This window comes from Cnephaeus nilssonii (genome assembly GCF_951640355.1).
Source record: "Cnephaeus nilssonii genome assembly, chromosome: 14".
Classification (NCBI taxonomy): Eukaryota; Metazoa; Chordata; class Mammalia; order Chiroptera; family Vespertilionidae; genus Cnephaeus; species Cnephaeus nilssonii.
Window position 1 is genome coordinate 109,618 of NC_137085.1, and position 24,064 is coordinate 133,681.

Here is a 24,064-nt window from a genome sequence, read left to right on the forward strand (position 1 = left end):
TCTGTCTGAAATCAATAAAAATATATTTTGAAAAATAAAATATATTTTTTAAAATAAATATTTTAAAAATTTTTCACAAAACTGGGAGTCCTGAATTTTCGTTTGCTAAATCTCGCGAATCTCTGCCCCAGCGGAGGAGGCAGGGCGGCGGGGGGCGTGGCCTTGAGGGGCGCCTGGGAGGCGGGGCTTAAGGCGCGGCCTGGTGTTCGGAGGCGGGCCTTGCTCACGTGACGGCGGTTGCCAGGGTGAAAGGTCAGGCGCGCCGAGGCACTTCAAACATGGCGGCGGCCGGGGCGGCGGCCGGGGCACGCAGCCCGGGAGCCCCGGTGGGGACGGCGGCCCGAGCCCGGCGTCCGCCTTCGGCGCGGCCCGCGCGGCTGCCCCCGCTGCTCGTCCTGCTGGCGGCGGCGGCGGGGCCGGGCCCGGGCGGCGCGGCGCTGTACCGCGCGGGCGAGGACGCCGTGTGGGTGCTGGACAGCGGCAGCGTGCGCGCGGCCACGGCCAACAGCTCGGCCGCGTGGCTGCTGCAGTTCTACTCGTCGTGGTGCGGCCACTGCATCGGCTACGCGCCCACCTGGCGGGCTCTGGCCGGGGACGTGCGAGGTGAGGCGCGCCGGCCGGCCCGGCCCCTGCGGCCGGGGTACTCGCCCCGGGCTCGCGGGGCCGCCCAAGCCCTTCCCCGCGGGCCTGTGCGCGCGGCCCCCCGGGGGCCCGTAGGACCCTTCCTGCGAGGAAGACCGGACTCCTCCCCAGCCCTCACCCCGCGGGTGCGGACCGGCGGCCTCCCGTGTCTCCCAGCTCCTAGCGCCTGGTTCGGGGTCCAAGCGCTTCCTCGACCCCCAGGCCTTGGTCCTCGTGTTTCCGGACTCAGACCCCCTCAGGCGCCGCCTCGCGGCCGAGGATCCCCGTGTTCTGGGGGGGGGGGGGGGAGTCCGCAGGTCGGCCCCCAGCGCTTTCCCTTTAAATGCTGCTGCATCTTCCTGGTTTGGGGGCTGCCCACATGGATACTCAAAGTGAGCCCCAACTTGGGCACCCAAACACTGTGGTGTAGACGCGGGAAAAGACCTTCCCAGCCTTTCTCGGGGCGGCTCCTTGTTCACAGAGCCGCAGCCTCGGCACCTGCCGGCCTGGATCCCGCGCCGTCCCCGCGTCTGTGGTTGAAAGTTCCGCTCTGTGGTCTTGATGCTCCGAGTTCCTCGTCTGCCCCGATGGCGCGTGGTGGTGGCCGGTGGGGTGCAGCCTCCGTCCCGCAGCCGAGCTGGCCCCGCGTGGAGAGGAGTGAAAAGTGCTCGGAGGCGGGGCCGGGCCCCAGCAGGTGCCGCTCACCTGCGGTTGTGTTCCCCCTTATGTTCCAGGGGCAAGACGGGCCAATGGCTGTTGTGATGTTCTCAGGTCTAAACCGATTCACCCAGAAACTTGAAAGTAGCCTCGATAGAGTCTTTGTGCGTAATGTGAATGATCGTCTTCCAGGTGCTTTCTCATCTTAACTGAGGGTGCTGGGACCTTTTGATTCTAAAGGGTTTGTTCTCTGATCTAATGTTTTAAGTCCCTCGTGTTCTGCACTGGTCACAGCTGAGGCAGAGAGCTCCTTACAGGGTTTGTTTTTTGAGGTCTTTTCTTTGAGAACAAACAGCATTTCAATAATGTAGAGAGTTTTTAGTTAAGTTCTCACTTGTTATTTGGTTACAGAAACAGATATATCAATTAAAATGCAGGTAGCCTCTGGTAAGACATTTATCACCTATTTTTTGCATGTTTTTATTTTTGTTCAGTTTAGTTTCTGGAATACAAAAATCGTAAACTATGATTAAAATATTGCAAACTACTCCTTCGTTGAACCAGCAGGTAAGGAGTCTTGAAAATTGTCCCTGGAACTTGGAGGGTTACTTCTGAAAGTGAAACATCACATCCATACCGAGTGGTGTGATTAACTTAACCATTAGCCAAATAAGGCTATCTGAAAAGGGCTGGACACTGTCCAAGTCCAGGCCGGAAAAACGAGGCCTGAGACGGGAGGCAGATACGGCTAAAAGTTACAGACAGCTGTGACCCACAGGCCACGGGAAGCAGGGGTAGGGCGAGAAGGGAGGGTCTGTGGGGACCTAGGCAGAGGTCCCAAGAGCCAAGCTGCCAGCTGACGGAGGGTCCCCCTGAGACTTGATAGGGATGCACGTTGTCAGCCCAGCCCAAGCCCGTGGGTCAGACGCTCAGCGTGAGGCCCAGCATCTGTCAGCACAAGCCCCAGTCAGAGGGTCACATTCCCAGGGACGTGCGGCAAGGAAGGGCCTGTGGCCAAGGAGACCCGGAACGCAGCGGTGGCTCCCCCTTGTGATGACACCACCCTCCAGTTCCTTAGCAGAGGAGTCGTTAACTCTAACCCTGTGTCCCTGTGCGACTGACCAGCCGCAGGCCCCTTTCCGCCTCATTTCCGCATTGGGGATGTGTTGGGAAGAAGGGTCCTCACCCTCTGCTCCCGCGCTGTGCTCCCCGGCGCCCCTCCGTCCAGTCTGTTAACATATGAAGTTCCACACAGTAACTGTGAAGATCTAATTGGCTTTATGAAGTGCCTCATGGACCGGGAGCACCCCATTTGGGAACCAGAAGGTCTCCGAGGGGTGTACAGAATGAAGGTTTCATAGGCAGAAGTTAGGAGTGGGTCATTTCAGGGAAGGACACCTTCCCTAGGGGAAGGCAGGGGCCTATCGGGCAGTGACCCCTGGTGTGGATCAGGAGGGGCAGACGATTAAAGCTGCGCCCTGCAAGGCTGCACTGCCCTGTTGGGTGTAAGGTTTGGTGCGTGGGCTTCCAGCACAGTGAGCCGCCTGGGGCCTGTGGTTCTCTCTCTCTTTTTTTAGTCTTTGCTGTTGAAAGTGTTACTGATGTCTGTGGTTTTCTCTTCAGCACGTCTAAGTAGTCCTGCTCACTGCTGGTCCCGATCAGCCAGCCTCCCAGGACACCCACACCTTGGACTCGAGTGTCCAGCGGCTTTCCGCACCCGCCGCCCTCCTCCTAGTCTCTGCACCAATGGGGCTCCTAGAAAGTGGGTGGCTGTGGTACAGGCTCTGCTCCCTGGTCTAGTGCCCTGGGGTGGCAGGTGGGCGCTGAGCTAGATGAGCGTCTGCTCCCGGCTGTCCTCCCACCATCGCCTCCTCTCTGGCCCCTCATTTGCTTAGAGGAGCACAAGGCCCCAGAGAGGCAGGAGGGCTCCTCCCAGCTGGGCAGGGCCTCTGGGCCCAGCCAGGACCTTCATTTTCCTAGAGTGCATTGAACTTGAGCTCTTCGCTGACGTTTTCAAGATTTTGAAAATAACTGAGAAGGTGGCTTGAGCTCTTCCTCCCGGGAGCACACCCACACCTTTCTTCCCTCAGACGTGCACCTCCTAAAGTCTAAGGGACCCCATGGGACTTGTAGCCAGGGGAGCAGTGGGCAGTGGCAGCGCATTCCCGCTGACCCCCTGACCCTGTCCCCAAGGCCCCTTTTGTCTGCATCCCAGTTTCTCTCCTAAGCACGTCCTTCTTGCACTGCCCCTTGCTTCCATTAATGTACTCAGAAAAAAAGAAGGTGACTTGACAAACAAAAGGTCTGCTGTTGGGAGTAGCCAGTGTCACTAGGCAGTTGTGTAGATCTGTCTCAGGCTGTCACTTCTAAGGACTCGCTACACAAAGTCCCGCTGTTCCTGAAAACCCTTTAGCCTGGAGCTGTGGTTTAGCCCCGCTTGTCTGCTCCTCCCTGAAAAGTGAGACACCTGTGCCTGGGGCAGCCCACACCCAGGAGCCTCTGAAATGTCTGTGGAGACTGGGCACCGTGTCTTTGGTATCTGTTCTCGCCTCAGGGAAGCCGGGCGGGTGTCCCCCCCCCCCCCCCCCCCCCCCCCGCAATGGGCCCTGGAATTGTGGAGGAGAGAGGCTGGAGGCCACTGCACACACCTTGTCTTCCCTGTCCCATTGTGAGACTGAGTCGCCCACTAGTGGTCACACAGCTGGGTGACAGGCTACACCGCTCCAGAGCCGACTGGCTCACTCTCTGGGTCTGCAGAGGACAGGGCGGAGGGGGCCCTGAGCCCTGCCCCCCTCTGAGCTCTCCATCACCTGGACTTGGCTTCTGTGTGGCGAGGCTGCAGCCTTCTTGGTGATGAGCTGGGGCACCAGTGTCTGTTCACGGGAAGAAGGAACGGGCCTGGGAGGATGGGGTGCTGGTGGCAGTGGGAATCACCTGCAGGAGTGGTGGGTGGGGAGCCCAGGAGGGCTGTGGGAGCTCCCCGGGACGTGGATGGTCTCAGAGGCTGCAGGGGAGGCTAGAGGCAGGCAGTGGGGGCCTCTTCCCGTTGTGGGCCCAGGTGCCTCTGCAAGACGCAGCCTCATTACAACTGCACCTGGAGGAAGCCAGGTCGTAAGTGCTGCTGGTCCCGCCTCGGCTCTGAAGACGTGGGATTGTTCTGGAAAACTCTTCCCATCTCACACGTTGTGATGCTTCAGGCCTGGAGTGCCCGCTGGCTGGGACCCCATACAGCCTGAGTTGAACCTCGCTGGGCCCTGGGCTCGGTGAGGCTCAGAGACATGCCTGCACTCTGCACACACAGCTTCTGGGTAACCAGGGCTGTGCTGCTCCTTGGTGTGGGGCTGAATTCCCACCTGTCCGTGTGTGGCTTGAACTTGGAGTTTATCCGAAAAGACCTTTGTTCAGCCAGGAAGGGCCCTGCACCAGGTGGGAGAATTGCCTTCCCGTGGCTGGACTGTGGGGTTGGGAACCCCCACGCCACCCTGACTGCATGAGGGTGGAGAAGCCAGAACTGGGTGCTGTGCCTTGGAAACAAGTCCTGTGCGTTCCTTTAAACCTCGGAGGCTCCCACGCTGTCCTGGGGTCGTCCAGACCCACTGATGCGAGGCCGGAATAGACTTCCACAGACTTTTCCTTAGAATTTGACAAGTAATAGTAAAAGGTTTGATCCTGGTAGGGTAAGCCGTGTGGTTATTGGGCATGAAAACGTGAGATAAGGTTTAGTCTACTGTATCTGGAGGTGTAATTGTTTCACACGCATTTTTTTAAGCCGGTGGTTCTAAAAAAAGGCTGTGGCCACTGCTGGTGGTGCCCCGGTGGCAGCCTCGGAGCCTCTGCCGGCACACGTGTCGCGGGGGAAGCTGAAACCAGACGCTGTGCTTTCGGGTCACAGTGGTGTCTCCGTTGTGTGGCGGGACCCAGACAGGCAGGTGGGCAGGAGGAGGGGAGGAGCCCAGTTGAATGGGGCAGATACGCTGAAGCAGCCCTTTGAAATGGCTTGCTTTTTATTTGGGAACAGAGAGTGTCTCTTTTGTGTTCCCTGAATGCTGCCCATCTGCCCGGAGACTTGCAGGGACAGTAACTGAAATCCTCCCTGTCTGTGTTGGGTGGCCTCCCACAGACGGCCTTCTTTCAAAGACGGACAAAGGCCTGTGAGGGTCGGCGTGCCCCTCCACCGGACGGCAGCCGGCTCCAGGGGACGTGTGTATGTGGAGTGGCAGTTACAGACGGACTTGTGGATTCTCAGGGGTCCTAGAAGCCAGGCGGGCCACAGCCCCCCACCATCCTGTCCCTGCTGGTGAGCTCCAGTGAGATCGATGTCTGCTCTGCGGGCATTCACGACCGCGTCCCAAGTGCTCCCTGCACTCAAGTCTTTGCTTTCAGACACCATGCCCTGAAGCGGGTGTGGGACGGGCTCTGTATGGGCCCGCGTTTACCCAGGATTGCACATGTCAGGTGTGCGACTGGAGAGCCGTGGAGGCGGAATAAGCACTTGGTTACATTCCTGTGGAAAACCAGGTTTTCATTTTTAAGCCTCCAGCCCAGTTCCTGCATCAGAGGGGGGTCTGCCTCCTGCACGCTGGGAGGCCCAGGAGCTGGAGGCTGGAAACCAGGCTGGTGCCTGTGGTCTGCGTGGCCCCCACCTTCCCTGCAGAGGGGCCTCTGCTGCCCCCTGGAGCCTGCTGCCCCCACCACGGGAAGGCAGCTGGGTCCCCACTTCTGGGGGCAGGATGGGCGCAGGGTGCAGAGGCAGAGGATCAGGAGTCTCTGGGTTGCATTTTGGGAGGGATGCCTGGGACAGCCGATGGGAGATGGCAAGTAGGTGGGGCACAGGGGGAGAGGGCAGGAGTTCCTATGCTAGGGTCAGCCACCCTCCAAAGCCCTGATTCCGGGACTTGATGAGGGAGAAGGTCTCTGCGATGATCCTGCCCAGGTCCTCCAGGATCTCCGAGGCCAGAGGTGGGTACAGTGTTCATGTTAGGGAACAAGTGTGGGGTGCACGCGTAGGATGTTCTGTGCCCAGAGCAGGTGCGGGGGGAGGCGCTGCCTAGGCCTATGGGGGCCAGTGCTGGAGCCTCCCGTTCTGGACCAGGCTCTTCTGCACCCCAGCTTCTGCATTGGGGGGACGAAGTTGTTGAACGCAGGGCTGACGGCCCATCTACCAGGCACGTGCTGTCAGACTCAGGAGGGTTCCTGCAGCGCCGTCACCACCCGGCCGGCCATTGAAATAGAGTTCGTCTGGCGGCGTTCCCCCCAGCCTTGGGACACTCACGCATGTGGAGTCTCTGCTCTGGGAACGCTGTGAGGGTAGAAACTGGAGAACGGAGAGAGTGGGCAAATGCACACAGGCCTGGGGTATGGTCCCCACATGCACCGTGCGGGAGCAGGTTTCACATTCCTTTCTTAAGTGACACACCAAGAAATACCTGAGAATCACACTGTGCGGGTGCAGAGTGTGAACACCCGTGAGCACGAGTGTCCGCCGTCTTTCTGCTGCTGGGCCACCTGACATTTCTTACGACTGTGTTGTGTGTGCAGTGTTGGGTGCTTTCCTTTCCTTACACGCTCTCTGGGCAGTGGTGAAAGCGTGTCATGGAAATTCCCAACACAGTGAGGCCCTGTGTTGTGAGCCGGGACCTCACGGACGCTTTGTGACATGAGTGGGGGGGCAGGCCTGGGCAGGCGGCATCCGAGAGGAGAGGAGGCGCGGCGTTGCTCAGCGTGGCCATCTCTGCTGTCTGCGTGAGCATTACCTCCTCCTCTGGCCTGTGACCCGAGCCCCCGAGGGGTGGCCTGTGGTTCGGGAGGGCCTGGCACTCCTCTCCCACCCAGGCAATGTGGCCTCGAGACAGGAATTGGTTTCTGAGGCTCGAATGTTCCGTCATTGGTTGTGGAAAACACAGCTTAGATGTTCTTGTGACTTGACCCGTTGCGTTTTATTGATGGTTAATTTTTTATAATTACAGAAGGAAAAGGTGTGCCTGTTTAAGCAAAAGGGGTCTATTGGGTGAGAATAGCAGTCACTGCTTGGTTTATATGCAGCCTTCATACTTGTGTGGGATCTAGGGGTGGTCGGTGTTTTCTCTCCTCAGGCGTGTTTTCATGTAACCTCTGCAGTTTTAGGTCATGTCAGAGCTCAGGGAACTCACCTGCTTTTAACCACATTCCTGTTAGACGGGGGCACAGGGCAGCGTCTGCCTCTCGGTGACAGGCAGTTGTGAGATCTCCACAGAAGTCACAGCTGCGGGAGAAGGCGGCGGGACTCACCTGGCGCCCACTGCGTGCCCTGCACTGGTCTCTGCAGAGGCCGCCCTGGCTCTGGTCCTGCTTCCTCAGGCATCCACAGGCAGGGAGCCAGGGAGGTTCAGGAAGGGTCATGGGCGGTGCAGTCAGTCTTAACATCCGAGAGGCAGGGAAAGACCTCATGCAGGGAGCACCTCACGAGTAGCCTTTGGAGGATGCGAGGACGTTCCTTTGAAACGGGCCTCAGGGCTCTGGGAGCATGGTGTCCACTGCACCGAAGCTTCCGCCTGCAAGGGAGGCAGGAGGACTGGGTGCCCATCTGGCTGCAGCCTTGGGAAGTCATTTATGCAGGTGGTCAGTTCGAAGGGAGGCAGCCAGGGTCATTGCGTGCTGGTGGGAGCTCGGACGCCGTCGGGGATAGGGGCCAGCTGGCGGGAGGCTGCAAGCAGAGGACCCACATCCTCCCACGAGCAGGACAAGTGGGGACAGGAGACAGCACACGTCGCAGTCCCAACCAACATCCTCGTTTGGACCCAATTCAAACAACAGTTTAAGCAAAGACGAGACGGTTAGGAGCTGTGCATCGCTGGGTGCTTGCTGCTGGGGGATCGTGTGACAACTCGCCATGATGACACAGTGGCAGATGGGGGTGCAGAGCCCTGTCCTTTAGAAGTGCAGCTGCCGGGTACAGTTCTGGAAGTGGGGGGCCTTTGGATGGACAAGGTTCCAGCAGCTGATCATCGTTGGCACTGACAGAGGGGCACACGTGGCTGCATTGTTCTCTCTATTTCATTCGGATGTTGGGAGTTTTCCTTAATAAAAACTTCAGCCTGGCCGGGTGGTGCAGTGGTTTGGAGCGTTGTCCTGTACAACAAAAGGTGGCCGGGTCAGTCCCCGTCGGCACGACAGGAGACAGTCAGTCCATGCTTCTCTCTCACTGAAGGTCTCGCCTCTGCTTTTCAGACTGGGCTGCCACCATCCGCATCGCTGCCCTGGACTGTGCAGAGAAAAGTAACCACGAGGTGTGCCAGGCCTACGACATCCACTTCTACCCCAGCTTCCGGGTGAGCGCCCTCCTGCCTCGCAGCTCTGCTGGAGCTTCTGTCTGAGCTGGGCTCACCATGGGCAGCCCCTCCGTCTCCAGCATGGGGGGCGCTTCTGCAGATGTGGTGCGAGTGTCTGCTTGCAGAGGGTCCCTGTTCGGTCCCCCCTTAGGGTTGGGCACATTGCTGTGGGGTCTGTGTGGTGAGGGTGGGGTGGTCGGGACTGCTGCTAGAGTCTGGTCTGGGGCCTCTGCACTTCCCCACCCATGTGTGGCCCACGTGAGCTGACCCCTCGTGCACCATGCATGCTCATCTCTCTGGGGGCCCAGCCTGGCCACCCTGAGCACGCCACGTGGGCCCCAGACAGGTGTGTTCCCATCTCCCACTAGAAGGCAGAGAACCATGTACACGGGGTGCGTGTTCATGCATGCACAGTCACATGCCTGCACACGAGTGAGAGCGCATCGCGGTGGGAGGCACACTGAGGGAGCTTGTGCCAGAGCGCATCCTTCCCACCTTTTCACGAGCCTCACACTGGCCGTGCCCGACCCAGCCCTGCGGCCCATCCCCTGGCTCTCGTCTGAGTCTGACCCTCCCAACGTTCTCCCATTTGGGTTTGTTTGCTGCGTACTTGGCACAGTGCTGCCTGGAAGCTTCGAGTCTCTGACTTGAGAGGACATTGCTCCACCGTCCCTCCATCACTGCCACCTGGCTGTTCTGCTCCAGCTGCCGTGACGACACTTGCACGTGCCCCCGCTGTGTGGGCGAGAGCCTTCTGGCACAGGCCTGGGAGTGTCGCTGGGCGGGGGCTGCACCAGAACGTTCCTGCTGACCAGGGGCCACAAGCCTGCTGGTTGTGGTCCTCGGGACACCCCACTGTGACCCGACTGTGCATGGGTTTGCCCACTTGCTTTCGGGTCGTGTGTCTGTTTCCCACTCGTTTCCAGAGCCCCTTGTCCTTAGAGAAGCTCAGCTGTGAGGGTGGTGGTACCGCTCCGGCCGTAACTGTCGTCAGCGTGTCTTTTCAATAGAAAACGCTTCCTTCTGCTCGGAGATACTTGTTTGTGCCTGTCATCCTCCCCGGAAGCCCTTTGTGACGTTAGGGTGAGACCCTTAGGGTCGGGGAAGGCGCTGTCTGTGGCTCTGCCCTGTTGGGTCAGAGCGTGTAAGTAAAGGTGCTGATGGGTGCGAGTCACCAGTACACCTGGCAGGAGGCCTCAGATCCACAGACACAGCCTCTGGCTCCTCCTCTGGGGCCTCGGGGCTTTGAGCAGACTTTCTGGGGGGAGGTGACTTTGGGGTACCTGAATGCTCATTGGTCGGCTAAAGATCTTACATTGACAAGACACCAGGTAAGGCTGTTTCTCATTTGTCTTGTGTTTTTCCTCTTAGTATTTTAGAGCATTTACAAAGGACTTTACAACTGGCGAAAACTTTAAAGGTGAGGACATAAGCCATGTGTCTTTACTGTAGGTTGCCTCAGGCACCCATCACAGGCAAATGGTTCAGGAGCCTGACCCAGCCCCAGCTCACGCTGCCACCGGCCTCCTGCCCACCCCTGTAAGCACTCCGGCAGGGAAGTCTCAGCAGGAGGTGTTGTTTGTTTGGCTTTTGTTACTCCTCCCCCAGGAGATTTTCAGAGAGTGGAAGGGAGGGAGGGAGGGAGGGAGAGACAGAGACATGGATGTGAGAGAGCCACATCGATTGATTGCCTCCTGCACATGCCCCGACCAGGGCCGGGGATCATACCTGCAACCGAGGTACATGCCTTTGACTAGGAAGCGAGCCTGACCCTTCGATCCATATACGGACACTCTGACCACTGACCAACACCAGCCAGGGTTCAGCAGGAAGTTTTTATTTTGTGCTCTGCCTTCTTTGGCAAACACAGTAGTGACAAAGTTTTTTGTTTGTTATATATATACACATACACTGAGTGGCCAGATTATTATGATCTCTGAATGCATAATAATCTGGCCACTCAGTGTATATCCTATATAATAAAAGGCTAATATGCAAATTGTCCCCTCGATCAGGAGTTCGACCAGCAGGCAGGCCGGCCAACTGCCCATGTCCCCTCCCCCTGGCCAGGCTGGCCAGACCCCACCCATGCACGAATTCATGCACCAGGCCTCTATACACACACTGAGTGACCAGATTATTATCTGTTCAGAAATCATAATAATCTGGCCACTCAGTGTGTGTGTGTGTGTGTGTGTATTTTTTTTTTTTTAATCATTTCAGAGAGGAAGGGAGAGGTTGAGAGAGATAGAAACATCAGTGATAAAAGAGAATCATTGGTTGGCTGCCTCCTATATGCCCCACACTGGGGATCGAGCCTGCAACCCAGGCATGTGCCCTTTGACAAGAATCGAACCCAGGACCCTTCAGTCCGCAGGCCAATGCTCTATCCACTGAGCCAAACTGGCTAGAGCATGACAAAGTTTTTATTTTTTTTTAAAGTAAACTTTGTAATTGAAGAAAATATTGGAGCAGTGCACACCTGGTGATTTTTTATGAATGGGCCCACCAGGTAGCTGGCACCCAGATCAGGCCCCAGACGGTGACCAGTCAGCCCATGGTGACTGCGTTCTAATCAGAGGCCGTCCTGCCTGGTGTGAACCAGGTGTAGGCGGAGTCGGCGTGCCCAGCCTGTGTCTGCACGCCTGTGTGCGATACGTCCCTGTCACCTCACCATGCAGCCTCCTGTCGCGGGACTCACCGCTGTCCGTACCAAGCTCTTGGTGGCAAGGCACCCCGCTGGGGACCTGGGGTGGGGGGGCATGTGGGAAGTCCCCGAGGTGATGGTGGCTGCTTCCCCAGGGCCTGACCGAGAGCTGCAGACAGTGAGACAAGCCATGATCGACTTCCTGCAGAACCACACGGACGCAAACAGGCCTCCCGCCTGCCCGGCTTTGGACCCTATTCGGTGCGTGGTTCTGTAAGAGAAAATGGCACGTTAGGCGTTGAATTAATTCTGCAAAACTCAGATGCGCACTAAGTGGGATGGCACTATATCTGGTGGCCAGCTCACTGTTCCCAAAAGCACTAAAAGCCTTTTTTCCTCTTAAAAGGCCCAGTGACGTTCTTTCTCTCATTGGCAACCATGAGGGCTGCTATGTGGCTATTCTGTTTGAGAGCAACAGCTCGTATGTTGGACGTGAGGTACCGTGTCTTTATCCTGTCGGGTCCTGGTGTGATGTGTTCAGCACGGGGCCTGGGCCTAGATTCTGGGGGTGAGAATTGGCTGGTTTGTGGAGAAGACAGTGGGGGAGCATCTCTGAGGGCAGGAGAAGAGGAGGGCACAGGCTGGCCTTGTCCCCGCGTGGGCATGGGGTTCAGGGGGCAGGGACCGGGGCTGGTGGTGGTGCTGCTGTGCTCCTGTCTCTGGAGTCCAGTTTGGTTGCTGTATTCTGGGCTCCCAGCTTTTAGCCAGATGGCTGCCTGGTGGAGGCAGCAGCTCCCCAGCTCTGCTCAGAGCCGAGTGCTCTCCCCCTGCCCCCGCCTGGGCCCAAGGCAGAGGCCAGAGCCCCGTTGCTGTCGGGATGTTGGGGCTGGCCCCGGGGGCGGGGGCACTTGATGGTCAGTTTCGTGGAGGATGTGCTGGCTGGGACAGGACCGCACAGGGCCACTGGCAGGTCCCCTTGGACCATCTGTGGTTTCCGCCGGGGTGTCTGTCACACTCAGTTGCCTTAGATGTGACCGTCTGGTTGTGGAGAAGACAGGTGCAGAATGTTCCCGGTGACGCTGCTCTGGTTCCGTGAGCAGGAATCCCTCTGTGCGTCGCTCCCTGCGGACCCGCCTAGGCCGAGGGTGACCTTCCCTCCTGATGCAGGTGATCCTGGACCTGAGTCCTTACGAGAACATCGTGGTGAAGAGAGCACTGGACAGCGACCCGGCCTTTCTGGAGAAGCTTGGCATCTCTTCCGTTCCTTCCTGTTACCTGGTTTACCCAAATGGGTCCCACGGGTTAATTAACATGTAAGCATAGTTTGGCTGAAGAACTATTTGGTGGTGGCATCCCGGAACCATCCGGGTGGGAGCTCACGCCAGCCAGACGTGGTCTGGTCCGCATCTGTGTCTGGGGGGTGGGGTGGGGGGAACACCCACCTTCCCCAGTGACAGTGGGCACGGGTGGGCTCTGGACTCCATCCCCTCAGTCCTTTCTCCTTCCTGAGACCCACAGAAGCCACGAGAGCACAGTTGGCCTCTGCACTGAGCCCCTGAGATAAACCGAATTGGAAAGGTTGTGGGAGGATTAGGTCATGTCTGAAACCTGGGCTGCCTGCCGGGTCCCCACCTCTCTGCCCCCACTGAATGGTTCTCGTGCCGCCCACTGGCCTGGGGACCTGGGGCTTTTGTGGAGCTGGGCGTCCACCTGCGGCCGAGCTCCGTAGGACTGAGCACCGGCCTGCAGCAGAGGCCGGGCCAGGCTCAGCCACTGCCCTCTCCCGGCTCCCTGAGCACTGCTGTTCGCCTCACAAACAAGGATCGTTTATGTTGGAGTGTCATCTGTACGATGTAACTTAGAGTGCAGTTAATACTGTGCCCTGCGCACTTTGCATGACCTTGAGCTACTAGAAGGTCTCAGTCGGCCTTCACATACCCTGTAGCTCGAAGGGCCCGTGTGCAGCAGGCTCGGGAGGACCGAGGCCAAGACCTCCACCCATCATAGAGCTGGTGCTGGGATGCTCAGCCGCTCTACAGCCCACGGGTGTCCCTGAGCAGCTGGGGCTCAGGGTAGTATGGGTTTGTCTCATGTCCTGGGGAGAGGGGCCAGCTCTGAGGCCACACCCAGGGCACCTGCAGTGAAGGGTGGGAGAGGGGAGTACAGCTTCCCTCCCTCACGAAGGGGCCTGGGCAGCTCAGGGCCAGGTTTGGGCTCCAGCTCAGCCCACACCCACCCACCCCTTTCTCGCAGCGCGAAGCCTCTCCGGTCATTTTTTTCCTCTTATTTGAAGTCGTTGCCAGATGTGAGGAAAAAGTCGCTTGCGTTGCCTGGAAAGCCAAGCAAAGAAGACAATTCTGAAGTCATGGTGTGGAGAGAGTTTGACAGGCAAGTGCTCCCTTTGGACGGGAGGGGGGGGGGGGCGGCATGGGGTGAGCACCGGGAAGCCCGGGTGGACAGGAAGCTGCAGGCTCAGCTCGCTGGCGGCTCAGGCCTCCCTGGCGGGGGTGCGGGGGGACGGCTCACTGGAGAGAAGGCATTCACACCTGCTTTGTGATATCTAAACTCAGGTCAAAACTGTACACGGCGGACCTGGAGTCAGGGCTGCACTACCTCCTGAGGGTGGAGCTGGCCGCCCATAGGACACTGGCCGGAGCCGAGCTGAAAACACTCAAGGACTTCGTTACCATCGTTGCCAAGGTGTGCGGGGTCTGCTCTGGGCTGGGGGCTCGGTCCATGACCCTGCGGAATGAGGCCGACCTGAGCTGGATGTGCGGTCTGCTGACCAGTGGTGCCCAGCCCGCTTTCGGCACTAGGCCTGAGGGGGCACTAAGCAGGGGTTCTGGGGGAGGGGGGGCATGGGCAGGAGGGCAATCTCCAGGGGCACTTATCCAGGTGGGTGGTGAGTATGGTGGGAACTGTGGGACTGACTCGGTGCGTGGCTGGGCCAGCAGCCCCATGACATGGGGGATGGGGACAACAGGAGCAGGCAGACAGCACCTCAGGGAGGGTACGGCGTGGCCGCTATCCTCGTCCTCTGGGGTCTGCTGGGGGGGCCGGGACCAGTGCTGTGGGCGCCACCCTCCACCTTTAGTAGGAGGTGGCGCGGTGATCATGGAAGTTTAGTTCCTGCCTTGGCGGACTGTTTTCTGGCCCAGGTGATTCTGGGAGGAGGGAGGCGGGAGGCCCCCCTCAGGTTCCTGGGGCAGGTCTGAGCCCGCAGCCCTGTCTGAGCCTGGCTGTGGCTCCTCTGCTCTCTGACTCCGGGGGTAGCCTAGCCGGGGTCCTAGGGCCCCACTTATAGCACTGCGACACGATGCTTGTTTTATCTTAACAAATAAGGAGGATGGACTTAAGAGATTTTTTGCCTCACGTAAGGTCCCTAAACAGATTCCCATTCCACACTTTGGATGGTCAGAGTTTGCTCACTGAGTTTTGAGAAAATGGAGGAGGTAGAACTTAATGCTTAAAGGAATAACCGGGAGGCACTTAGTGCGTTTCCCACGAATACAGGAAAGCTGCTTGCACGGGCTTTGATCCTGTTGTGGGTTCAGAATTCTGGAGTTTCCGGGATGTCCTGCTCATGGGCCGTCGGCTCCTCGGCCTCCGCTGTCGGCACCGGCTCAGCGAGCAGCGGGCCCAGCTCCATGGCCAAGGTGGCCGTGCATCCTTAGCCGCCTTCCTCAGCCGACTCGGACTTGAGATTTCTGCTCGTAGTTGGTAGTGGTCCTGGGCGACCTGTTGGGAGTTTCCGAAGCTGTCAGTGCGTGGTCGCTGCTGTTTTTCAGCATCGACGTCGTCTTGTAAGACGTAGCTCGGGTGTGAGGGGCCCTCTCGGCAGCGCTGCTCTGCACGTCTCGCAGGCGCTGTGCTCAGGTGCGGGGTCGCTGGGTGAGGGCCACACGCTGACCAGCAGGTCACACTTGCGCCTGGAAACCTGAGGGGCTGCCTGCCTTTCCAGGGGCCTAAGTGTGGTGCTTCCCCCTCAGCTGTTCCCCGGCCGCCCGCCCGTCAAGAAGCTGCTGGAGATGCTGCAGGAGTGGCTGGCCAGCCTCCCCCTGGACCGGGTCCCCTACAACGCCGTCCTGGACCTGGTCAACAACAAGATGCGGGTGCGCACCTCCCGGCTCCTGCCCACGCATGGCGTCCCTGTGGCCCCTCCTCAGGCCCCTCTGCGGTGGTTTCTGTCCCCGTCCCCATGACGCCTGCACGTCTACTCCTCTGTCCCTGGTGCTGTCCGCTCCTTGCCGAGTCCTCGGGGCACGGACATTGGTGACGGCCGCCCACGCAGGCAGGGGTGGTTTCTCAAGGGGTGGCACCGGGGCTTGTTCAGAAAATTTTGAGTAGACTGAATTGTGCACCTAAAATTGATGTGTTTAGTAAGAGTGTTGCTGAGCTGCCCTTCAGGCTGGTGCCCGTAGTGAGGGTCGCTGAGAGCCTCATCCTCGCCAGGAATAGCTGTGCCGGGCCGTGGTGTGCACGCGCCTGGCGTGAGCATGTCGGAATGCTCACAGTTTGGATACGTGTCACCGTGTGTAACTACCCCCAGTCAGAGGACACTCACCAGCTATTTCTACTTCTCTTTCTAAGAGTTCAGTTATCTGTTATTCTTTCTTTTCTCAGATTTCTGGAATATTCCTCACTAATCAGATAAAGTGGGTTGGATGTCAAGGAAGCCGCCCAGAGTTGAGGGGTTACACGTGTTCTCTCTGGAAGTTGTTCCACACTCTGACTGTTCAGGCCGGGACCCACCCAGACGCGTTGGATGACACAGGTAACGTCCCTGCACGGCCATGGTGCTTTCTGCCCCCTGACGCACACGGGATGCCGGCCGGGGCCATCGGAAGCTCAGCAGCGGGGGGTTGGCTGTAAGGCCGTGTGTTGTCGGGGGCTCTGGGGTCCCCTGCTAAGCAGGTCACAGACCCCACGCACCCGATGCCGAATTCTCCCCTCCCTGGGCCCAGCACTTGCAGGGGCCCTGCAGCCGCCCAGTCCCAGCCCGGGGTAGGACCTGCCGTGGGAACCTCTGCTTGTGCTTTAAATGTGTGAGACTCAGTGGGAAAAGGTGTGTTTTATCTCTCGTTGTGTAACAAGTTACCCTAAAACCCAGCAGCTTGAAATAGTGCACTCTTGTCTCTCACAGTATCAGTGGGTCAGGAATCTGATGTGGCCAAGCCAGGTCCTCTGCAGGGCAGCGTGTCTGCCTGAGGGCCGGGGTCTCACCTGAAGGTCTGACTGGGAGAGGATCCCGTCCTCACGTGGTGGAGGCAGCCGTGTCCCTGCTAGCTGTTCCTCCCCACAGCAGCTCCCACAGCACTGGCTCCGTCAGAGTGAGTCCCTCGCTGTGCGTGGTCTGGTCGTTAGATGTCAGCCACGGCCCCACCTGCTCACGGGAGCTGGCGTCCCGGGGCCATCTCAGGGGCCGCCTGCCACAAGAGGAAAAACTACCAAAGTTTGAGTGGGTTTACTAACTTCAGTCACCAGGAAGTAGCTAACGCAGCATCCTCATGTTCTGCATTCTCTGTAGACACTGCGAAATGTGCTGGATATTTTACCCTTTGGACTTAGTTGTGCGGACACTGCCTGGCCCCAGCAGGCCGCTGGCCACACGGGACAACTGCATTTCCCTTTTTTAAAATTCGGTTTTTATTTCAGAGAGGAAGGGAGAGGAGGGAGAGAGAGATAGAAACATCAATGAGAGAGAACATCAATTGACTACCTCCTGCACGCCCCCTAATGGGGAGCAAGCCTGCAACCGGGCATGTGCCCTGACCGGGAAGCGCACCGTGACTCCAGGTTCATAGGTCGATGCTCAATCACGGAGCCACGCCATCCGGGCTCGGTTGTCATTTTCTTAGTTGGTGAGGTCCACTGATGCTCATGTTACATCCTGACTCACACAGTCCAGTGTTCTTCCCAGTAAAAGTGTAAACTCTTTCGTAGTTGCCTTCTGCTGCCTAACAAACTAACCCAGATGTGGTGGCTCTTGTGTGGGACCAGTGGGTGCTCGTGGGTCTGGACTCAGAAGGTCCAAGCCCTGCAGCCGGCCGCTCCTAACCACCCAGGAAGGCGCTCTCGGCCTCGGCGGCACAGGCATCGCTTCCCCACACCCTGCTGGTCAGATAGGGCTCACCCGCCAGGTGCTGAGGGCAGGGCCACCCTTGGGCATTTGTACAGCCACGCTCTCCTCCAGGCAGCGCTGAGTTCTGGGGTCTCGTGGGGCAGAGGTGGGCTGTGAGACTGGAGATTCTGTTAAGAGTCATGCAGGCCAAGAGCAGCATGGCTTCCAGGGGAAATGCGGAGCTCCCGGACGGAAGTGACGGCAGCTGGAGCCTCGCGTTCCCAGGTCCTGCCCTGGCAGCAGAGCCGCTGAAGGCAGCCTGGTAGCCGCCAGGGCTGTGTCCCCAGGAGACCGCGAAGCGGTGCAGCACTGCCTGGTGTCGGAGGGCGGCACACGGCGGAGCACACAGATCCCGCGGGGTCTCGCCTGGCGGCGGTGGCCATGTACATTGCAGCTCTGCCGGGAGCACGTCTCGTGCTGCAGAACTGGGTCAGACGGAGACGCCGGATTATGTCTTGGGAGGTTTCCCTCTCCTTATTGGACATTTAAGCCCATCGACTAAAAGCCTGCGTGGCCCCTAATCCCCTCAGGTAGAGCTTTGTGGTTCTTGTGCACTTTAAAGATTAGGGAGGTCGCAGTGAGCAGTGCTTGGCTGGGGAGAGAAAAGGAGGATTACGGTGAAGCAGAGCAGATGTCGGCCTAGGACTGCCGGCTGCCGGCGAGGGGCCACGGGCAGAGCCCAGCCAACCGCATGCACATGGCAGTCTCACTACGGGCACTGCCTCGCTGCCCTGGACACAGCCTGGGAGCAGTCGGCTCAGCTCACACCTCTGAGTGGAATGGCCGCCACAGTTAGTGACTGACCCACATGGAAAAGGCCGCTGGGGCTTCAGGGCTAGTGGGCGTGGCCATGAGGCAGAGCCACGACAGCTTCAGCCAGAGACCACGAGGGCCTGCTGTTGGTTCTGATGGATTCCGTCTCAAAAGTGTGTCTTTTGTTTTCCTGTTAGTTTGCTGCGTGTCTTTTAACGCTGACGTTTAATGTTTTAACCTCAAGGTCTCCCTGTGTGCTTAACTCCCCTCCTCGCTGTCTGACGGGCCTGCTGGGCCCAGCCCAGGCTGCCCTGTGGTTTTCTCAGGGCCTGTTAGTGCCACGCTGGCTCTGCCCCCGTCCTGTGGCTGCTTCCCGAAACGTCAGGGTGTGTTCACTCGGGCCCCATGCGGGGCTGTAACGGGGCGGTGGGGGGGGCAATGCTGGAGTGCTCCCACCAGAGGTGCAGCCTCTCCTAGGAAGGCAGGTCCTGGTGCCTGCCGTTCCCCAGGCAGCCCTGGCCACTGCCCATCCGGCCCAGGCCGCCCAGGGAAGGTCAGTGCGGAGCTGGCTGCACCCCCAGAGGCACGGGCTACGGCCACTGCACGGGGCTTGAGTTGTGCAAGGACTTGGGAGCAACACAGCACTTAGGAGCGCCCGGCGCCAGCCTTCGGGGCTGCTTGTGAGGTGGGAGGACGTGCACAGGGTCCCACCCGAACGAGGCAGAGCCCTGCTCTGGGGGTGAGGCTGGAACCTGGTCGGAGGTCAGAGGCGCGGCTCGCCCCCTGGAGGTCCTTCCCTGGTGCTCGTTCTGGGGCTGCACAGGCGCACGCAGCGGAGGCCGTGGGGCCAGCAGCCCTGTTGCCGTAGGTCAAGCGTGTCAAACTCAGGCTAACACGGGCCAAATAAACAAGGTTTAAGTTTATGTGGCCACAAAAAAGCAACAGCTTCTATTTTTATAGAAACATACAATTATTTCAATAGAGACATGCTGAATACAAAGGCTGAAATAGATGAGTCATTGTTAACAAAATAATAGAACATTGTAATAAAAATTAATATATTTTCTTGAACATTAACTTACCAGACACTGAATAACTGCACAAATTAATAAGTGTAACGCAAATAAACCTATTTTTCTTGTTCTCCGAAAGCGAAATATTTCCTGTTGCACACACCAAACAAGTCAGTCCAAGATGAAGGATGTGGCCATCGGCTGCTAAAATATTCGCTGCTAGTATTAGTGGAGAGAAATGGTGCGCCTGCGCATAAGGCACGTAAGGGAAATGATGCAACATGATTATAGTAATCAGTCATTAGCGAACGTTGTAGTTCGATATTAATAATTATGTATAACAGGATAGTGTAAAAATTAAGTTACGAAATTTTTATTAAAATGTTTCCTACATACCGTTATGTTGGCTGGGCTGCAAAAATGTGCATTGTGGGCCGCGAGTTTGACATGCTTGCCGTCGGTGTTTGGGAAGGTGCTGCTCCTTCCTGTCCAGTGTCAGGCCCGAGCCCGTTCCTGGTTCCCGACACCACCCCAGCCCTGGGTTCCAGTGGGAACCGTCAGACGCGTTCTGTGCTCGTTCTCGAGGGGCCACGGTGCTTGCTCCCTGCAGGTTTCGAAGATGACCCCCAGGCGGTGCTGCAGACCATCCGGAGGTACCTGCTCACCTTCTTCGGCTGTAAGGAGTGTGGGGAGCATTTTGAGGAAATGGCTAAAGAGTCCATGGATTCCGTGAAAACCCCAGACCAAGCAATCCTCTGGCTTTGGAAGAAACATAACCTCGTGAACAGCCGCCTGGCAGGTAAGCAGAAGCCGTGGTGGCCTGCCCATGCCCGTCAGCGTGTCCTGTGGGGGGCGGGGAGCACTGCTCTCGGGGACGGCCTGACCTCGGTGCCGCTCCGCCTCCCCGGGCTCACAGCCGCACCACCCCTGCTCCGACATCAGTTTCAGGACTTTCCAGGGTGCCTGCTTTCCAGATTGTTCTCTCCCTCGAGCCGCGTGGGAGCTGAGAGGCAGCATGCACCCCCTGAGGAGCCCACGGGGCCCAGTAAGATGGAGGGGGAGGCTTGGTCCTGATTAATTTTCAGGAAGGAATTTTAGTGTCATTAAAATCTGCTCTCAGACGATAAATCAAACTCCTCAAAATGGCTTTGTTTAAAACCTAAGTAGGGCGCATACATTTTCTCAGAGTTAAGTAATTCAAACTGCTCCTAAATCAGTGGCAGATTAAAATTAGGCTTAAAAATAATTCCGCTCAGAAGTAAATCTTGATAGAGATGAATAGAAAACCCCTAAACTGCTGGTTTTTATTTAATCCACTGTCTTACAAAAACATACGACAACGCGAGCACTAAAGAAAATTGGTTGCTCTTTGCACCAGAGCTGCCTGCCGGCTCTGGTCACGTGGCGTGGCCCTGGCCCCTCCTCTTTGCCGGCTTTGCCCTCCTGTTGGTGCAGGTGGAGGCCCTGCTGCAGGAGTCAGGCCTCCCCGTGCCTCTCCCTACCACCTGTGCTCCAGCAAGTCCGAGGTTGCCCTGGCAGCACTGAGCTCCAGGAGCCCGTGCCCCTCCCCCGTCATTACCCTGCCGCAGAAATGGGCTTTCTACAGCCCATGGGAGTGTCTCCTAGTCCCGTAGTCCCCGGCCCACCTCTAGCAAAGCAGTGGGACAGACAGGAGCAGGGCAGGGGAGTGGCAGTGCAGTCTGGCCGTGGCAGGCACCCGAGGGTGCTTTAGGGACGCGGCCGCAGCTGTGCAGGAAAGGTGAGGTGGGTGCAGGCGTCATCCAGTCCCCACGGGGAGGTCTCGGGGTGTGGGTAGGCCAAGAGGGTGGGAGAGGCAGGCGCCTGACCGTGGGCGGGAGGTCTGCGGCGTGGCAGCCCTGGGGGGTGGGCGAGTTGAGGGAAGGCCTCCCCAGCTGCCTCCCTCCCGCTCCCAGGCCACCTGAGCGAGGACCCCAGGTTTCCCAAGGTCGCGTGGCCCACTCCGGACCTCTGCCCCGCCTGCCACGAGGAGCTGAGGGGCCTGGACAGCTGGGACGAAGACCAGGTGCTCCTGTTCCTGAAGCGGCACTACGGCAGCGACAACCTCGTGCACACGTACGCCGCGGCCCTGGGTGGCGCGGGCGAGGCCGAGGAGCAGGAGGGAGGCCGAGCCAACCCAGAGAGGGCTGGAGACCACGGGGCCCAGAGCCTGCGCCAGCCCGGGGCACTGCCCCCCACACCTCGCCCCTCAGAGGGGTCACACCTGGGACCGGCCGGGCCCGAGGGCCGCAGGGAGGCGGAGGCGGCCGCGCCCTTCCTGGGGATGGGCTTCTCCAGCCTGGACATGAGCCTCTGCGTCCTGCTCTACGTGGCCTCCTCCACGTTCCTGATGGTGATGTTCTTCTTCTTCCGAGTGCGGTCCCGGCGGTGGAAAGTCCGGCACCGCCACCCGTCTGTGTAGAGCTGAGCGGCCCGCCCGCGCCTGCGGCTTTAACATTTCTGATCAGGGATGACAGGCGGGGGGCCTGCTCCCCGCCCATGGCAGCTGTGGTCCCAGAGCTGGGGCCTGTGTGCGTTCCCAGCCTACGCGGTCCGTGGACGCCTCTGACAGATCCATAGCAAAGCGACTTCTAGGTTTTTACTCTTCTAGGTCTGAAAACGGGAGTGGGGGGCGGTCTAGGCCAAAAAGAATGTTTGCACCCACTTTCAAGTTTACTGGGCTCCACAGCCATTGTGCACGGCCTCCTCTGGGGATTTGGAGAAAAACCCAGCCCTTCCCCACGGAGGGTAAGGGGTGACTGAATGCAGCCAGGGATCCCCCCGACTCCACCCCCCCTCCCGCCATGGGGAGTGGACTTGGTGAGGGACGGGAGGGTGGTGCTCGTCTTACTCTGCAGGGGCAGTGCCTTGGCCTGTTGGTTGTTAACTCTGGTGAGGAGAGAGCTCAGTGCGTGAGGGCCACCCAGGCTGCCTGTCCCCCGAGAGCAGAGCTTCCGCCTGGGCCCCTGCCATCCAGTACCCGCAGCCCTCCTGAGCCACTGTCCAGAGCCAGAATGGGTGGTGCACAGGGTCTCGCTGGCACCTCTAAAGCCAAACTTCATTTGCCTGAAGCTGTTTTACACAGGTCCTGGCACAGGGCCTATCCCCGGGCTTTGGTGGTTAATTATTTACCATTTAATGATTTTAGCACATTATTTATAAAACCCAAAACATTCAGAGGTAAAGTGAATGCGTAAACAAACAAACTCCTGGGGGCATTTCCTTTGACACCCTTATGCAGACAGACACTCAGCAGTGTGCACCCCCGTGTCCTTGCCCGTGTGCGTGTGCGTGCGTGTGTGTGCACGTGTGCACACTTCCGTGTCCGTGTGTGCGCCCCTGTATGTGTGTACGCGCGCGGGCTCCCGTGTGTGTGCCCCCATGTGTATGTGCCCCCGTGTGTGCGTGCTTGTCACGGGATGGTGGTAAGTAGTTCTTCCCACTGTGCCTGTGGTGTCCTCACGCACCCTCATTGCAGCTGCTAAGCACGTGTGGACCACTCGCACCAGGTCCTGCCCCAGCCCAGCTCAGGGGAGCCCAAGGGTGGTGCCTGCAACGCTGCCACCAGCCTGGTGCCCACCTGCGGGCAGGCGTGGCCGGGAACAGGGAGCCTGCCCTGGGCTGAGCCTCTGTGCCACCCCTGCCAGAGGTTTCCGGTTGGTGACGCGTTTCACCCCTAGAATCCTCTGGCTTAAACCTGAGGCTCGTGTGCCTGGTGATTGAAGGCACCATATTGTTTCCTTTCAACTTGAAAACGGGCTGGTTTACAGAGTCCACGGGAAATACTGGCCTCTCTCATTAAACTGCCTTAGGTTCATGTAAAATGTCGTTTTCTCCCCCAAAGTAAGTTTCTGTGAGCAGTGGGCACTGTCCTACATCAACCCATTTGACAGGCAATGTTGGCTTCTAAGGTTCATAGTAATATTGTGGTTTGAGATCACGTTTGTGACGTCAGAGGGGCAAGGTTCCAGCAGATTGCCAGTACCACGCGGCCACGGGAGGGGTCTCACCTGCAAGTGTGAGCCGCCTTGCACACCTCACGTGGTGGCCCGCTCAGAACTGGATGCTACCTTCAGGTCTGTTTTCTAAAGTTGTGAGTATTGAGACAATGAATACAATGGTTCGGTAATTTAAATGTATTTATTTTTAATGGGAAAATTTGGTTAAAAAGAAGCTAATTGACATGAAAATGTCTGAAATTTCTTACGTGCAAAGAAAGTGAACATTTTGTATTTAAGAACTGTAATGTGCACATTTTGAAATAAAAAAAAAAACTGATGTTTGGAAAATTGTATTCTGAAACGAGCAGCAACCGTGAAGGTGCTGGGAGGGGTGCAGAGCCTCTAGTGTATGGACCACACACCTTAGCTCCAGAACGTCTAGGAGCAGAGGGTTTGGAAGACAGCCCCAGGGTCAGGTGGAAAGGGAAAGACAGGGATAATTAAATTACAGATGGTTCCTGAGACAAGACGGCAGCCTTCCTTCCACAGAGCCTGGAGAAGTGGGGGTGACGGGCAGCCGACTGCATGCGCCGGGGAACCCCCAGGCCCTGCCCACCACCACCCACCACGCAGCTCTGGGTGTGGCCTTCCTAGGCCACCCTCTGCCACAGAGCCGCATGCCTGGCCTCTGCCCTGACTCCAGTTTGCTGCCTCGCCTCGGATTCTGACTCCAGATTTCCCCTGCCCCCTCCTCTGTTTGGTGGGAAGAGGTCTCTAGTAGCACGTGTGTGGCTGGAGAGAGACCTGCCTGCTGCAGTGTCTGGCTTCGTTTCCCGCCGGGCTATGCAGTCGCCCCTCCTGGCTTTCCCCAGGCCCCTCCCTCAGGACACGGGCAGCCCCTGGGGTGCAGCTGGGGCAGAGCACGGGGGACCAGTGGGTATGGCAGCCGGGGCCATGGTGCTGGTGTGGGTGCAGGCTCATCATCA

The 24,064-nt window shown here is 58.4% G+C and overlaps 1 protein-coding gene across 1 annotated transcript; it reads left to right on the forward strand.

Annotated features, from left to right (window-relative positions):
• Nucleotides 1-278: 278 nt before the first annotated feature.
• QSOX2 (quiescin sulfhydryl oxidase 2) lies at nt 279-23,675 on the forward strand (the record flags this gene model as incomplete). The annotated part of the gene is made up of 12 exons (XM_079790606.1): nt 279-603; nt 8,485-8,585; nt 9,957-10,005; nt 11,388-11,493; nt 11,639-11,729; nt 12,400-12,545; nt 13,486-13,620; nt 13,803-13,932; nt 15,222-15,344; nt 15,856-16,006; nt 19,730-19,918; nt 21,054-23,675. 12 exons carry the CDS (start codon nt 279-281, stop codon nt 21,557-21,559), a joined length of 2,052 nt encoding a protein of 683 aa, XP_079646732.1. The 3' UTR covers nt 21,560-23,675.
• Nucleotides 23,676-24,064: the final 389 nt, after the last annotated feature.